Here is a 16,620-nt window from a genome sequence, read left to right as displayed (position 1 = left end):
GGTGTGCAAGCGATTAAAATACTTCTTGGAGACATCCAATCCGATCAGTACGTCCAAGTTTTGAGGATCGTCCGTTCATCCAGTCGTGGTCTCTACCCCATGATTTATGACCCAATAGGTTGCATGAAGGAGAATTTGCTGCTCTTGTCAGAGATTATATTATTATTGTACTAACGAACGGGAATTGTATATATGGTGTGTATATCCAATCAGTATTCCATGATTTTATTATAGATTTGAAAAGTTATTCAACGTATATTGTATAAGTGTGCAGGCTTTTGTGGTGGTGGTCCTTTGCTGATACAGTGAACATTTGACAACCTAATTGAGAAAATTGTTCTCAGTATTGTTTGAAATATTTTATCTTAATAATAGCAGAAGTGCTAATTTAATCCAGCTGAGTAATAGAAAAAATGTCATATATCTTATTGAAGGCCCTTTAAGGATAGTTATGCTTGTGACAACAATCTAAGTAATGGTTATGCCAACTCGGTTTTAATTGAAGAATTAAAATGGTTATCATCACTTGTGACGTAGAAAGTCATTATCGTGTATATTATGCATATTGTAAATTTTGGTAACGAATTGCAGACTCTATTTTAGGAAAAATTGAGGGACCCTCAGATTGATGATTCTATCAGCTCTAAATTCTCTTATTCTCTTCCACTATTTCTTAGAGTTCGATTGATTTTTGTCGGAGAGTTCTCCACCAGAAAAACTTCGGCAAGAGAACTATATTTTTAGATTGTTCTAACATCCTGAAAGTTGGTCAAGCTCGTCACTAATATCTCATTTGTCAATGTCTGACGTTTTATTCATCAGCCCCAACATTTCAACTTGGAGTGGAGCCGACCTCAACATTCATCTTGAATTCTAGCGGCAACAATAGACATTGGCTGCAGAACGAAAGGGACTTCAAAGCATTCTACTGATCATTGTGATTGCTTATGTTATGTTGATAAATCCAGAATCCAAGCAGCCAAAGGATTCCCATCCTTTGGATATCTATGTTTACAAGAAATCAATTGATGGACTGGCTAGCAAATTAGACAACATCCTATCAAAAAGTCGTCCATATCATTGACTTTCGTCCGCTATTTGCTCGCTCGTGCCCTGATGAACGTTGAAGGTTGCACCCCGAAAGGGATAAAGGTTAATTGTTTATATAGAACAGTGCAATGATCACGTCACAACTTGATACAGGCGTCTACCATGGCTTCTTCTTGCCTATCGCTACTCCCATCCACTCCATTTTTGTTCACGTGGAGTCCAAAGTTTCCAAGCATAAAGATATCTTGAAGCTATCATAAAGACAGGCATTTGGTGTTGCTTTGCCAGCTAGTGGAACAGTGGAAAGCGAAAATAAATAAAAATTCCACTAACCTATTTATCTAATTTTTTCCCTTCATCTAAGATCATATGAATTAGTAGATCTCACACTCTTGCTAGGAACATTACAAAATAGAAGTCACTTTTTTTGTCCCTTAATTCCACATTGACAATTTTCGCATCTATATTCATCATAACATACTGGCCTAAACAATTTGGTTGAAGCCATTAGTTACTAAAGGATGAAATAGCCAGTATGTTTGCTGCTCAAGTTGGCTCCATGGTATGTCTATCCATTATTTGTTGTCATTTTAATATGGCAGTCATTGAAAAGCAAAAACTTGGTGGTTACATATCATCAAAAAGTGAGATAGATGTCTAGCATGAAAGTGTCAGGGACAATTCCTAGCTGTAAATATGCTAATTTTATTACCCAATCAATAATTACATAAAAAAAGACTTTTGATCACTCAAAATCATGGTACGCTGTATCGGCCCGTACCAGCCGATTCAGCACATACCATATCGGTTCGGGCCCTGACCGGTACGGAGGAGCAATGGAAATCGGTACAGGGCTTGTAGATGCTGAATCCAGTCGGGGTCGAGGAAGAAGGAGAGAGTGAGCAGAGGAGGGAGGGAGAAAGAGAGGCAACCGCCAGTTACGGAAGACCGCGAGAGGCTGGCGGAGGCTGAGGAAAGGCAGTGGAGCCCGCGGGGGCGCGGCGAAGGCCAAGGTTGTGGCTCCTGTTTCTTTCGAAATAGGCGACGCGACCACGATTTTTTAATTTGGAGATTTTTTTCCTCGACCGCGTCCCCTTTTTCGAAAGAAATAGGGGCCGCGGCTTCGGCCTTTGCTGCGCCCCCTTGCAGGCTCCGCCGCTCACCCTCGGCCTCCGCCGCTCTCTCTCCCCCTCCCCTCCACGGCCGCCCTCCGTGGGTGGCGGAGACCTCTCCTCCCTCCCTCGCTTCCCCACTCGCTCTCTCCTTCTCTTCATCTTTTTATTCGGTTCCGGCGGGACGCATCCGCTTATGCGGAAAAGAGCTGGCCAGTTCAGTACTGATTTAAATCAGTCCAAACTGGAATTGTATCACTTTGGTAGACGATCGGTATGCTTATTGATACCGATACAACGTACCTTACTCAAGGTACTTATTATTATTTTTTTTAGAGTTAGTTGTGTTATTTTATTATCATGCGAAGGTTGTGTTAATATTGCAAGAGAATCATTGTTATTGGTCCAATTTGTTCCGTGTAAGATCATTGTGAATGATTCTCATTTACGATATTTATTTTATTTTTATATGAAAAGCTGCATATGGGAGGAGGTAAACACGTCAGAAAAAGCATGGATGCATACAAGTTGCTATGATTTTATTTTTTTTGTAGATCGTATAAGCCTGATATATACTTTCACTTTTTCCTTCTATTTTCTCATAATATTTAAAGATGGAGTGTTCGTAGAAATGGGGTTGTTAACTATCTTCGCCTCGTAGGAAATTTGAGCCGGTACCCTGAGTAAGCCCCAGAGAGTTAAATGCAAATACTAACTTATAAAACGTTTTGTACCTAAAGATTCTAATTATAAAAATCCGCCACGCGGCATGACGGGATTGGAGAACTATTTTTCACGGAACCTGTCGTCGGCGGACGAGTTCTTAGCTTTGAGAAAACTCCACTCGGTCGTCGATCTCTGTTCCGTGGCCAAGCGCGTCCTCTGGCGATGCCCGCCGGAGCTCCTGGCGCCTCCGTCCGCTTCTTCATGAACATCCGGGATCTCGAAGGCGACTCCGCTGGCCCTCCGCCCCGCCCCCCCCCCCCCCCCCCCCACCCCCCGGCGCGATCCCACGAACCCCTATTCGCCCTCAACAACTCCAGCACCGTAAACCCCAGTTTCGACTTTCGAGATGCTCGTGGTCTGGGTTAGGGTTAGGGTTTACGGCTAGTGGTAATAAGTTTTAGAGAAATTTCTTGGTAGTTTGAGAGGATTTGTTAGGGATTCGGTGGGATTCCGCACTCTGGATCGGCCTTGATGTGTTAATTTTTTTGGTTAAGGCTGTGATCGTATTGAGAGAGAGAGAGAGAGAGAGAGAGAGAGAGCTAAGGCGTCCGACTGCGAGCAGAGGTTGGAAAAGAGGCCTCTTTGGTCGAGGTTTTACTTATGCCGTTAATTCGAGGTATGGAGTTTCTTTGCATTTCCCCTTTACTCTTGACAAAAGAATGTTTGAAAAATCTAAGAGTTTTTTGGATTTCTTTCTCTTTTTTTTTGATATTGCTATAGGTGAACAGCCATTGGAGACTGTTAGACTAGATTAATTTTCTTGTCTTAACTCTCCGCTCGAAGAAGTTTCGTTATATCCATCTGTAGTATTTATAGTTCTATATGATCGTTGGCTGTTTCTAGATGTAAAAAATGGAATAGTGGTATAGTATGGCCGGTGGCATTGAGTTCATGTACTAAATATCAATGGTGATGGGAGGTCCGTTGTTTTAAAGGTATATTCATTTGCATTTTGAATTCGTATAGCTCTGCTATTTGTTAAATATGAACCCAGCATACCCTTTAGTAGCGACCAGGGGCGGCCCAATGCATTTGGGGGCCTAAGGCGAACTTTCTAAGAGAGGCCTTTTTTTTAAATAATAATAATAATAATAATAAATTTTAATAAGTGCAAAATACTTTAAAAATTTATTTAAAAATAATCCGTCTAGCTTTTTGAGATGCAAAATTGCTAATCAAACTTTTGTACTCAAGATTCATTAAAATACTATTTTCAATCGATAATATAGCTAATCCATTTAATCTTTCTTGTGACATAGTTGACCGCAAATAAGATTTTATCAACTTTAATTTTGAAAAACTTCTTTCAGCAGAAGCAACTGTTACAGGTATTGTTAACAATATTCTGTAAGCAATGCATGCATTTGGAAAAGAATCTGTTTTTTTAATAAAACTTAAAGTATCAATAGGGGTACAAGTTTCTATTTGTAAAATTTCTTTTAAAACGTTTAACTCTGAAAATAGATCAAGACCATCAATATCAGAATATTCACCATGCTTTAAATAGTTTTCAAGATTAAGACAACACCTTTTCAAATTCTCTTCATTCAAAGATTTTAACTTTCTAAAATTAAACAAAAAACCAAAAAAATCTTCATATATGGTGAATTGTTCAAACCTACTTTGAATTGAAGAAATAGCTTGATCTACTACATATAAAAAGTAATCAATTCTAAAAGATTCTTCAGCTGATCTTATTGTCTCATCATCAGTATTTTCATCAAATTGTTTTTTTCTACGGATCACACGTTTTTCACGAAATGTAGGTTCTATTTTCATTTCATTTGCAATTTCTTTAGATGAATTCAAAGCATTCATAAATCCATTTTCTCTATAACTTTTTAAATAAGAAAGAAGACCTTTTAATTGATCTATAGCAACATCAATATGCATGTCTTTAGATTGTAAATTCTTACTAACTGAGTTAACAGCAAACAATATATCGTACCAAATATTCATGCCTAATAAGAATTCAAAATTTTCAATCTCATATGTAGCTAAACATATGGCTTCACTCTTTATTTTAGGATCTTCACTAGTTTCCGCTAATTGAATTAAGGCATCTCTTATTTTAGGAGCTTGATGTTTAATTGCTTTGACACTTTCAATACGACTTTCCCAACGTGTTTGTGATAAAGGTTTAAGAGTTAATGTAGATACATTATCTTGTAAAATTTTCCATCGTTTTGTAGAAGAAGAAAATAAGGTATAAATTCGTTGTATTACTCCAAAAAAAGATATAGCCTTAGGACATGAGTTAGCAGTATCACATAATACTAAATTCAAGTTATGACATCCACATGGTGTGTAAAATGCTCTAGGATTTATATCTAATAATCTTTTTTGTACACCTTGATGTTTTCCTTTCATATTAGATCCATTGTCATACCCTTGTCCTCTTATATCATTAACCTCAAGTTTATATTTTTCTATTATATTCATAAGTTCATTAAAAAGGCCCTTTCCAGAGGTATCATCTACTTCTAAAAATTCTAAAAAATATTCTTCTACTTTTACTGGACTTGTTGAAGTATCTACACATCTTAAAACTAGGGTCATTTGTTCCTGATGGCTTGCATCAGGAGTGCAATCAAGTATTACAGAAAAGTATTTTGCTTCTTTAATCTTTTTAATTATTATAGCTTTAATTTCAGACGCTAATATTTGAATCAATTCATTTTGAATATTATGACCTAAATAATGATTGTGAATTTCACCATGTTGAATGCGTCGAACATGTTCTTGCATTACTGGATCAAATTCTGCAATCGTTTCAATAAAACTTAGAAAATTTCCGTTATTGCTTTGATAGATCTTTTCATTCTTTCCTCGAAATGCTAAATTATTTTTTGCAAGATTTTTTACAACAGCAATAATTCTCAATAAAACTTTTTTCCAATGATCCTTCTCTTGGTTTATTTGTTCTTGGAGACTTTTATCAATTGTCTTATTTTTTATCAATCTCACTTCTATATCAATCCACCTATTCATGCTAATGATATGCTCATTAGTTGTTTCATGACTTTTAAGCTTGATACCTAGATTTTTCCAATCCCTACTTCCTTCATTGACTAATTGACTCGTGCTAGACTTTGAATCAAATAATTTACAACAAAAACAATATACCCTATCCAAATCCTTTGAATACACTAACCATCTTCTATCATATTTTTCGTCATTAGGTAACTTACGAATGTAATGTATGGTAGAAAAGTGTCTATTATTTTCATCCCTAGGAAAATGAAGATCATAATCTCTAATTGGACCTCTTTCTACTAATAGATCTCTCAACTTTGTATCAATATTTTTTCATTGACCAGGATCATATATATTTATAGAAATAGAACTAGTTTCATTAAACTCTACACTATCCTTATTTATCCTATCTTCATCTAATTTCTTATTGTGTTCTTCACTAGATATTGTTTGGTTGTCAATCTCATTTTGTTTCGTTCTTTTTATATCATCTTCTAACTCTATTTCGTTTTGAGTTGAACTTGATGTAGTGTTTTGTTTATTTGTGACAATAAATCTATCTAAAGCACCTTTTTGAGATTGAATGAGTTTTTCGATTTTTCTTTTCTTTTTGAGTTTTTCATACCCACATTCAAATTTTCTATTAGACATTTGAATCCAAAAATAATATTATCAAACCAAACAATTAAGACAATCACTACAAACAAATCAAAATAGAATAGAGTTGAAAATGATAAAACCCGAAATGCCAATAGAAGCGGTGCCGGACTCGACGACGAACTCAAGTCCCAACAAGCGGTGCCAGACTCGACGACGAACTCAAATCCCAAGTCCCAACAAGCGGTGCCGAACTCAATTTTAATGGAGACCCTAGACATGAAAAACTATTATCAATTTTTAAGAATAGACATAAAATTTATTTTAAAGAATCCGACAATAAAAATTTTGATAGCATTGAAATATAAATAGTAAAGTGGAAATGGGTGCCGGCACAGTTCCGGCAGCCGGCACATTCTGCCCAAAAAATAAATCTCCCGTTCCCCAGACCCAGACACCCAGGGGCGGAGCCGCGGAAACAAAGGGGAAAACAAATAAGAAACAGGGGCGGAGCCGCGGAAACAGGGGCGGAGCCGCGGAAACAGGGGCGGAGCTGGAGAAGCCAGAAGGAGAACTCACCTGACACCTAGTCGAGGACGGACTGCGGAGCCGCGGAGGGCCGAGAACGAGAAGGAGACCTGGAGAAGAGACGCCGACGTCAAGTCTCAAGAACCGAGTTATCGAGATTCGAGGAATGGGAAGCCGGGAAGGAAGAGGAAGAACTGTTGAGTGACTTGAGTCAAGATTCAAGAACCGAAGAAGAGCTGAGCTGCTGTCTGCTGAAGGAAGAACTCAAGGATGAAGAAGAAGACGCCGTCCACTTTGGTTATTTGGGATTATGGTGTCGGACCGATCGGCTGACATTTAAGAAGTAAGAAGACGATGGCGTGCCAGGCGGATGGTTGGATGGAGAAGACGGGCTAGTTGGCTACGCTAGGGCTTGGGCAGCTGGAGAAGACGCGCTACGGACGGGGGATGGGCGGATCCGCGGATGGCTAAGATGTCTTGTCCCGTTGCCGTTGGCCTGGATGCCGGTTGCGGACCGTTGGTCGCTCATCGCTGCCTGTTGGTCGCTGCCCGCTGGTCGCTGGAGCCTGGAGGAGGAGCTCTCCCAGAGGCGGAGGCCGGAGGCCTTCCTTTGGTCCGAGGCCCTAAGCGACCGCCTCGATCGCCTAGGGCTCGGGCCGGCACTGGTAGCGACACAATATGTTGTACTTGGAACTCTGCAAGATGCATATAGGTACCACATTCTACTTGCAAATATATCAAACCAGACAAACTTGTTTACTGTGTTGGACCAAGACACAATTGGAGAGATGCTCAGAAAGGGTAGAGGAATGGGTGAGAGAGACATTTGATGAGCTCAGTATAATTTTAAGCCGATCATTTGCATCTTGTGTCTTCTACAAGGTTACTGAATTCCATAGCGGTAAGCACTAAGCAACCATCGAAGAGGAGGTCCGGATCCTTCAATGCATCCAAGAAAAAGAACATCGACAACAATAATGTGTGCACATATGATTATCACTTCTGGAGGTTATGTAGGTTTAGAAACCTTTTTGCATAGGTTTTTTCTGAAACTGTAATTGTTATAGCTATCACATATTGTAACACTTGTAGCTATTTCCTTAATATGTAATTTTCGTAGACCTTCTTGGATAAGTTCTGCACCTATGACATTCTAGTGTACATGTTAATTCATGAATCATAAGTCATATTTTTTAAGATTTTCCTGCTTAATTCTTTTGGTATCCTTTACATTGCATAGCTACATTTGAGTTAATTTCTGTTTGATCAAATTAGTTATCTGTTAAAAGTTAATCAGGCAATGAACCTCTGCACTAGAAAAGTAGAATCTCTTTGGCTTCGTCAACATTGGTATTTCCTGCTACTCTGTACCAAATTTTCACCTTGGGCTTTGGACTCTGCCGCTGTTTAAGAGAACTGGTATGTTGAACTCATGATAAACTTAAATTTAGGTATCAAGTTGCCTGTCAGGAAAATGTTCGATACTTGTATTCCATATATTAAGCAACTTCATTGGAATGTATAGTTTTCTTTGTACCATCCCATCTCATCGCCATTCTTTTAAAAAGGCTGGCTGCATTTGATAACGTTCCCAAAACATCAACTGTTTGATCAAGCTATATGTAAATTCCATATTCACCATTCTTTGGAGAAGTTCAGATGCATTTGATAATTTTCCAAAACATCAAGTGTTTGATAAAATTATATGTAAATTAAAATACATGTGCATTGGATAAAATTGAAAAGTACACTACGTATTTGCTGGATATATTTTTTTAGTGTTCTTAACCTTGCCATCATTCTTACTATAATCTCCCCTACAGTTTTACATTGCTCAATAAGATGTCTAAATCTGCTGGAGGGACTTGGTTCAAATACGAAGAAAAAGAGAAGTAAAAAAAACAACTAAATCATCAGTTCCAAAATATATAATATGCACGACATCGAAAAAAAATTGACATTCGACTTGTCAGATGTGTCAGTGGTCACATCTTTTAGTGAATGACCTCGCAAAAAAATTTTACACTGACTTTAAATTATCACAAAGATGGTCATATCCATGACTCCATAGTGTAGTTGTATTGAAAGGAATTAACACCACTGATATTTGCAATAATATCTGAGGGGTCAAATGTGTCCTCGTCCTTCACCGTTACCTGCAAATAAGAGTAGCCAGATAATATAAAATGTATGATATAGGCATACCATATTCATATATTGTAAATGTACACAAACAATGCGAACTGTAGGTTTTATTAATTAATTTTGCTCTTAAACTGGCGAACCATTTTCATATTCTGGTACTATCAGTTCTTTCTCTTGGATGCAACAAATCATAATCTTTTGGCAAGAACCATATGGTCCAGGAGAAAGCAGCAAATAAGTGACGCTAGTGATGATCCTGAAAGTGGATGGTTTTGACCATTGAGAGGAACTTGCCATTTGTTTGTCTGCTTGCTATCATGGCTTAATCTCACACTGTGTGCTACAAGTCAAACTTGATCAGCGTCAAACCTCTCCCTTAACTGGATTAAGGTATCAATGCCACTGTATGCACTAATCATGGAGAAAGCAAAAATTAAAAGAGGGAAATGATGAATGACTAGCTATGCAACAATTCTTTTTTCTTTTTGTTTTTAATGATTATGAAAATTAAATGAAGAACAGTTCATGGATCATTGTTATATGCAGCACCCATCTGACCTAGGCAGCTACTTCAAAATTATGGGAATATGGCGTTGTGATTTTCTGTGATTATTGATCGATCATGATAAATTGCAGCAGTTGCAACTATCCAAGTGCAGAACAGGTCAAAGAACTAGATCTATATATGCGTGATTCATTTTGAGCTTGCCAACCTGATATAATTTTCTGGACTCAGTTTTTATCATGTCGGATATGGTTTTGTTGATTCTCTGTCCGCTTGAATCTCAGGATACATCAAATGTGCAAAACAGGTGAATATTGATTAAATTTGGCAACTTTTTTCTTTGTTGGTTCTAAGTTTTATTTGCCCTCATCTGAAAGATCATTAACTGTATTTTATGTTATTTCTGGTTGTTTGTTTTCTCTCCATCTCTAAAATGTCTTTGCATTTTATGCAGTAAAACATCGCTGAGTTCGGACTGCAAGCATATTAAATTAAGGGACAAGGAAAGAGCAGAGTCAAGGAATTCACTTCTTCATGGTCATCATATTCCTGATTGGTGGAGCTACTGGGTCTTCCTGCCTCTCCAAACTCATCATTCTTTGCAAATCTTCCTCGGACCCGAGGTCGGTTATCTGCCAGTGTCTTCCGGCATGCGTACTGCATTATTTGTTCGTCGATACTACTATTAGCATAAGCAATTTGTAAAAGTGTAATAAACACATCAAAGATGATTTATCAAATGGATTACTTCTCTTTTTTTTTCTGAGAGAGAGAGAGAGAAATATCAAATGGTTACTTTTGCTACGAGGTTACAGAAAAATTAGACCCCCGCCCTCCCCAATCTTCCCCCTTCCATGGGAGAGAGGCGGCTACAGTCTACAGAGAAGGGTTCTTACCTTGATCTTCTTACTGAAGTTTCTCTCGTTCCTTTTCTTCATGTATCTGTGGATCTTTTCCTTTCTTTCCTCGACAGAGAGGCGGCCTACTTTGTAGCTGGAATCGTCCCATGCTGATACGTCAGAAGCCACCAGTGGCTTGGGGCTGCCACAACCGCCCACCAGATGTTGGTGGCTATCTCCGAGCACCTTGACAGAGAACAAGACACAAATAATCAAATCAAGGAGCTTCTGCAATCAAATTTCTTTTCCATTTTGCTTGCCGAAGAATTTATCATAAAAATCTATATAGTTCAGTCTCCTCTCACATTGTGATGACTCCATACAGTAGCAATAAATTTCTCACTGTTATTTTGAGCGTATGATGTTGCATGACAGTATCAAGAAATCGGTATTTTCAGAGGAAGTTGGTGGCAATCTGTAGAGATTCATAAAACTAGGATTTATCATGTTGTTGAATAGGAGGCAATAAATTTATCAAACTATGATGGCACATGCTCCATCGCTGGGAGACAGATACATGGAAGAGCTAATGGTGTGGTTTTTTTATGATTGCGATTGCATGGAATCTGTCCGCATGAGCGTCTTCTGATAATAAATTCACTAGTGGTGCCAGTAATTGCAAGATACCTGGAGATCAGTGGAGCTGTAGTACTGTCCGTAGAACTCTATGCTTCTCCCGCCCGCGACCATGTCCATTGGAGCCATCCCCGTCTCCTGCGGCCCCAGCTTCATCCCTCCTTGATACCAGCTCTGCTGAGCCTCCAAAACACTCATACCTCCTCCCAAGTAAAGCCCGCCGCCGCCACCTACAATGCCGGCATCCATAAATGGTGGCGGGTCCAACCCCACATAGGCCGACACCGTTGACATGTATGACGGCAAGCATTCCTCCTCGTACACCGATGGCGGCGGCGGCGGCAGCAGCGGCCCCGCCAGAAGCTGGACAGCGGAGTTTGGCGAGTAGTCGGTGTACCTGTCGGCGATCGCATCTGCGAGCGCGGACTTGTCGCATCGGTCAGGGTGGCCTGAGAGGTTTGTCGGCGGCACAGGGAGCGGTGGAGGGGGTGGGTAGCTGGAGATGACGGCGGCAAAATCGTCAGGTGGTGGCTGGGAGGAGTCGAGCAGGGCAGAGAAGGCGGAAGGATCCATGGAAGAAGGAAGAGGGGAGAAGGCGGAGGGGGGAATGAATGAGTTGTCGTCGTAGCAGGGGGATGGGTCGATGCCACCGCCACCGCCGGAGCAGGAAGAGACTTCAGAGGTCCTGAGGGTGTCGGGAAACAGGTCTTTGATGTCGTCGCAGAAGTCGAGGATTTGGGAGGCAATGGGGCTGGAGAGTTCCTCCTGTAAGTTTGGAAATGGAACGATACTTCATGAGAATTTACAGAAGCAGCTGTATGGTTTTTATAAATAGGACACAACAAGCTTATTATTATATGTGTGTGTATATATATATATAGCCTAGTTTGAGAAAGTGAGGTGGATGCATGAAGGGGTGGAACCGTGGAAGGGTCCACGGTGTTTGGGCGCGTTGACCTGTGACACTTAAAAAGTCAACTACTGGATTGACGTTATCTTCTGTGATCTGAGGATGGTGGTCGGTGGTCGGTGGTGGGATTGTGGGATCCAGCCGAAATGGGATCCAGTTAAACCTCCCATACGCTGTCGACAATATGGTTGCTAATTTTTCAAATTTGAGTAAAACTACTTTATATCCGAGAATAAAAGAATTCTTCAGTAAAATAAAGTTAACATCATAAATATTTTTTTTTCTTCAAATTTTAGGGTAGATATATGGCAAACATAAGGCTAAGGTCTGACATTGATCTGATGGCAGGTGAAACTTATAAAAATTCGGTAGAACTTATTTTTTTTAATAATAGAAAATGAAACAAGTTGGTATTTCTATGAATCAACTCAGAAATGATGAGCATGAGAGAAGTCCGGCTTGAAAGGGAAGCAAGGTGAAATGTCCTGTATCACTTCTTTTCTCAAAGATGTCTTGTCTGATTCTTGGAGGAATCGTTTGGCTCCCATCAGCATGCATATTTAGATGTACAGAGTGGATGTGGACATGCTTTGTGTATGAATACGTAGTTGAGCTCGTTGAATTCTCACATCGTGGACCATGTTGAGCTGTCGAGAGACTACTGGGAAAATATTAACATAGAAATTATATTCTCATGAGAAAAAAAAGAAAATTTGTTTTTATGAATTACTTTTTGTGTACATCATATCCATGAGTGGAGAACGACAGGAAATTGGGAAGGAAAAAAAAAATCTATTAAATGCGCATGATGCTGGTGGAAGAAATCTCTTCGTTAAGGATTTTGGGTAGTAAGAACTAACTGAAAAATAAAATGGTTATAATGCCCAAGAAAGATGTTTAAAAATAAATAATGACATTCTGGGATTAGTAAATTTTTAGGAACATAGTCGTTGAACCGATCAAAAGTAGAAAAATAGGTTTCCCATACTGAAATTTAATGAATTCTGACGAATGCTCTATTTTGCTAAAAGAAAAGTATATGAATATATAATGTTAAAACTGCAGGTGGTTGGTGAACTTGAGGCATGGATCATGTTTTTTAAAAAAAGCCGGTGCATCCTAACAAAACCTTGCTCTTCCCTCCATAACTTTGAACAAGCTTCCAGGGAGTAGTAGTTCATGCTTCATAGAACTAATATAAAGCAGAGACTTTTTCATCAAAACTATCAAAGAATGCGGTTAATCTAAGCTTTAAAATTAAGATAATTCTAAAGGAAAATATTTTGTGGGAGAACTTCCCTCACATTGCAGAACGAAGTAAGTTCTAAATGCATGATGATAAAGAATTAAAGACATAAAAGTAAGCTTAGAGAAAAGAGATTCAGAGGATTACCATTGCAAGCTCTTCCTGCGGTTGGATCATTTCCTGCAGCATCTCTTTCTTCAAGCTCTGAATTCGAAACAAATCTAAATTCAGATGGGAAAGAAGACAAATCTAATTTTCTAAACACCACTCTATAATTGTCCTGCCAAAAAGATTAAGGAGAAACAGATTCACCAATCCAAGCCAAAGGCAGAGAAATTATTAGGAAAAAAAAAGGTCTCAAAAGCCTCGGGAAGAAAGCTGTCAAGTGTTGGACTCCTATATATAGCCCTTCTGGTTCGGGGAGAGAAGATAGTAAACAGTTGTTGTCCGTCCAACAAACGGAACCTCGCCGTCAGCTGTTAAGCCCCCCGTGGTTGACGGGGGGCCGCTCAATCCAAATCCAGCTCGGCGTGCGGGTCCCACAACCATTTGCCACGTGTCATCTATCCAACGTGGCAGAGGCGATCTTTCTCGCGCTACGCTTCCGAATGCTAGAAATGCCCATGGGAGGGCCGGCGGACGGAGCGTTTCTCGCGCCGTTTCGCGGCATCGTTCTTTTTTTGGACGGGAGTTTGTTTCTAACGGCCGCGCGGCGCCGGCGTTGGGGCGACCGGGCAACGACGGGTTTTCCTCGGCCGAAATACTCGCGACTTATGAACGCCCGTACGGGGCGCCGAATGACTGTTTTGCCCTTCCCACTAGACACGACCTGGGATAGCGTATCCGGGATCGGGTCTACCATTGGTCGTGGGCTTGACTTGACCACAAGTGCATCGATTCTGGCTAGTCGTCCACGTGCCCGACGCTGATTCGCCAACATAAAGCATTTTTGGTTCAATATTGCAAGTTGAAAATTAGGATGCAGAATTGCTATCTTCAAACCTTAAACCAAGGCTGGACCATAATGATAGCGACATTCCATTCAATTAATTCTTACATCATGTACCTAGATTCCGAGGAATATGGAGACTTTCTATAATTGGGAATCTAGAACATTGGTACTTATTGATATTAGCATAACAAAATGAAGAACTTAATCTGCTTGATTGAATAGTTATGCGACATTTTGTTTTCTGTGTGAGTTTTATTTTATGACGATTATTTAACCATGCAAACTTTGGGATGTCTGTGAATGAACAGTTATAAGGTGATGTCTTCTGTGTATCAGTGTATGTAAAAAAAAAATCTTCCGTTCGAACATACGGCGGACACAACCACATATTTTTAGTCCACTAAGAAACCAAAAATATCTTTTCCAGACACATCAAATCTCTAATTATTCCACTAATATTTTTAGTCCGACCATGCATGGACGACTTTTTTTTCTTTCTTCTTCTTCTTCTTTTTTTCCTCCTCTCTCCTGAGTGCAAGAAGATTCTCAGTGGGCTAATCTTGTGACAGCATAGAGCACCTCGCAAGAGTAGCAGCATGGTCATGCTAAAACCTTATTGAGGCAAGAAAATCTATTGAACTTCTAATGCATAAAACCTTATGCAACAAGGTAAAACTTTTAAAGGCCAGATGGTGGCAGAGCATACCAAGAATGCCCTTATTCTTATCTAAAGCTGACCTTTTTATGCTTTTGGAAAGCCCTTGCACCGAACCCCAGGTCCAGAAGCCCAAACGCAAGTCTATGCAGCTCCCACATAAGGAACCAATGCCCATCAATCTCTAGAAAGGACCTTATATCCTGGCCTTTGTCTTCACAACTTGACCATCAACAAACGATGATTAGAATCTGATCATATGGCTGCTATTTCTGTGCGATCCAAAACATGTGACCCCCCAATACCCAAAAAAAAAGGCAAAAGTGGAACGCAACAAAAATCTTCTCCGCCTTGTCTTGCCGCCTAATGGTGCGCCAAAGAAATCCTGGATGCTCTCTGCGCCTACAAAAATAACATCTTTAAATTTAGGAACCTTGGATATGTTCTCAGATGGGGACATATTCGATCAGGATGACGTGGCATCGGATCGGGACAAAGTTTTCTTGACTTCTTGCGGGATTACTTCACACGCTTGGCATCAATGCCGAATTGAGATCACCCAGAGGACAATTGCAGGACTGTAAGGTGTACGTAGGTTGTCAGGGTCTCAAGCTGGCAATGATCAAAATGCAAATCAAAATTTGTAGTTTGGTAGACCAGAAGCACTTTCTTCTCGGCATCCTTTAGAAAGATTGGGACACAAGCAGCTCACATACCAACTCTGAGATTCCACGAGTCGACATGGACTCACAAGATAAGTTTCAATACCACATACCAATTTATCCTTTCCCATGCAAGAGCAACTCGAATTACCCTATTCCACTCAAAATATCGCCCCACCCGTTAGTCTGGCATGCAGAAATTCGGCTTGAAGTTTCTGACAAAGTTTTGTACAGATGAAATCTTTCGATAATAATGAGCTATAAATGGAGTTTCAACATGATCCAACTTTAGCATATAGTTCAATGTTATTTTATGGCGGGATCAAACTAGCTGTTCGAACAAAACTAAGGGTGGTTCTATATACACCCCCCCTATTGCTCAGGACACCCCCCAAAAATTAAAAAAAAATTAAATACTCTCTACACCCCCCCATTTGCTAAGGACACCCCTAAAAAATTAAAAATTCCTAAATTACCCCCCACCCTCCCCACCCCCTCACCTAAATTGCTCTCTACACCCCCCAAACCCCCCCCCACCCCGCTCTTCCCCTCCAAAACACCTCGCCAACGCCCAAAACCCCCCGTTCCCCCTTCTCCCTCTCGTCGCCGGCATTCTCCCGATCTCCGACCACCTCACCGGCTTCTCCCGGAACCACCTCGCCGGCTTCTCCCGAAATTTTTTTTTTCACGGTTCGTGCTCCGTTCGGCACTGGATCGCCGAACAAAAGGCTTCTGTTCGGCTGAACAGTGCCGGACAGAAGCCTTCTGTTCGGCACTGTGCAGCCGAACAGATCTGTTCGGTTGAGGGTTGCCGAACAGAAGGCTTCTGTTCGGCACTGTTCAGCCGAACAGAAGCCTTTTGTTCGGCGATCCAGTGCCGAACGGAGCACGAACCGTGAAAAAAAAAAATTCGGGAGAAGCCGGCGAGGTGGTTCCGGGAGAAGCCGGCGAGGTGGTCGGAGATCGGGAGAATGCCGGCGACGAGAGGGAGAAGGGGGAACGGGGGAGGAGGGGTTTAAGGGAGGTTTGAGGGGTGTTTTTTTTTTTTCTTTTCAAAACGAAACGGAGGAGGAGGAAGGGG

The 16,620-nt window shown here is 40.4% G+C and overlaps 1 protein-coding gene across 1 annotated transcript; it reads right to left on the bottom strand.

Moving 5' to 3' along the window:
• Positions 1-10,106: 10,106 nt before the first annotated feature.
• LOC120104291 lies at positions 10,107-15,055 on the bottom strand. Its single transcript, XM_039115215.1, has 5 exons — positions 14,929-15,055; positions 13,418-13,491; positions 11,166-11,879; positions 10,536-10,772; positions 10,107-10,296 (listed from the first exon to the last, which is right to left on the bottom strand). The coding sequence occupies exons 1-5, from the start codon at positions 15,053-15,055 to the stop codon at positions 10,126-10,128; spliced, it is 1,323 nt and encodes a 440-aa protein (XP_038971143.1). The 3' UTR covers positions 10,107-10,125.
• Positions 15,056-16,620: the final 1,565 nt, after the last annotated feature.

This window comes from Phoenix dactylifera, chromosome 17 (genome assembly GCF_009389715.1).
Source record: "Phoenix dactylifera cultivar Barhee BC4 chromosome 17, palm_55x_up_171113_PBpolish2nd_filt_p, whole genome shotgun sequence".
NCBI classification, from domain to species: Eukaryota; Viridiplantae; Streptophyta; class Magnoliopsida; order Arecales; family Arecaceae; genus Phoenix; species Phoenix dactylifera.
This window is presented reverse-complemented; position numbering and strand designations above follow the sequence as displayed.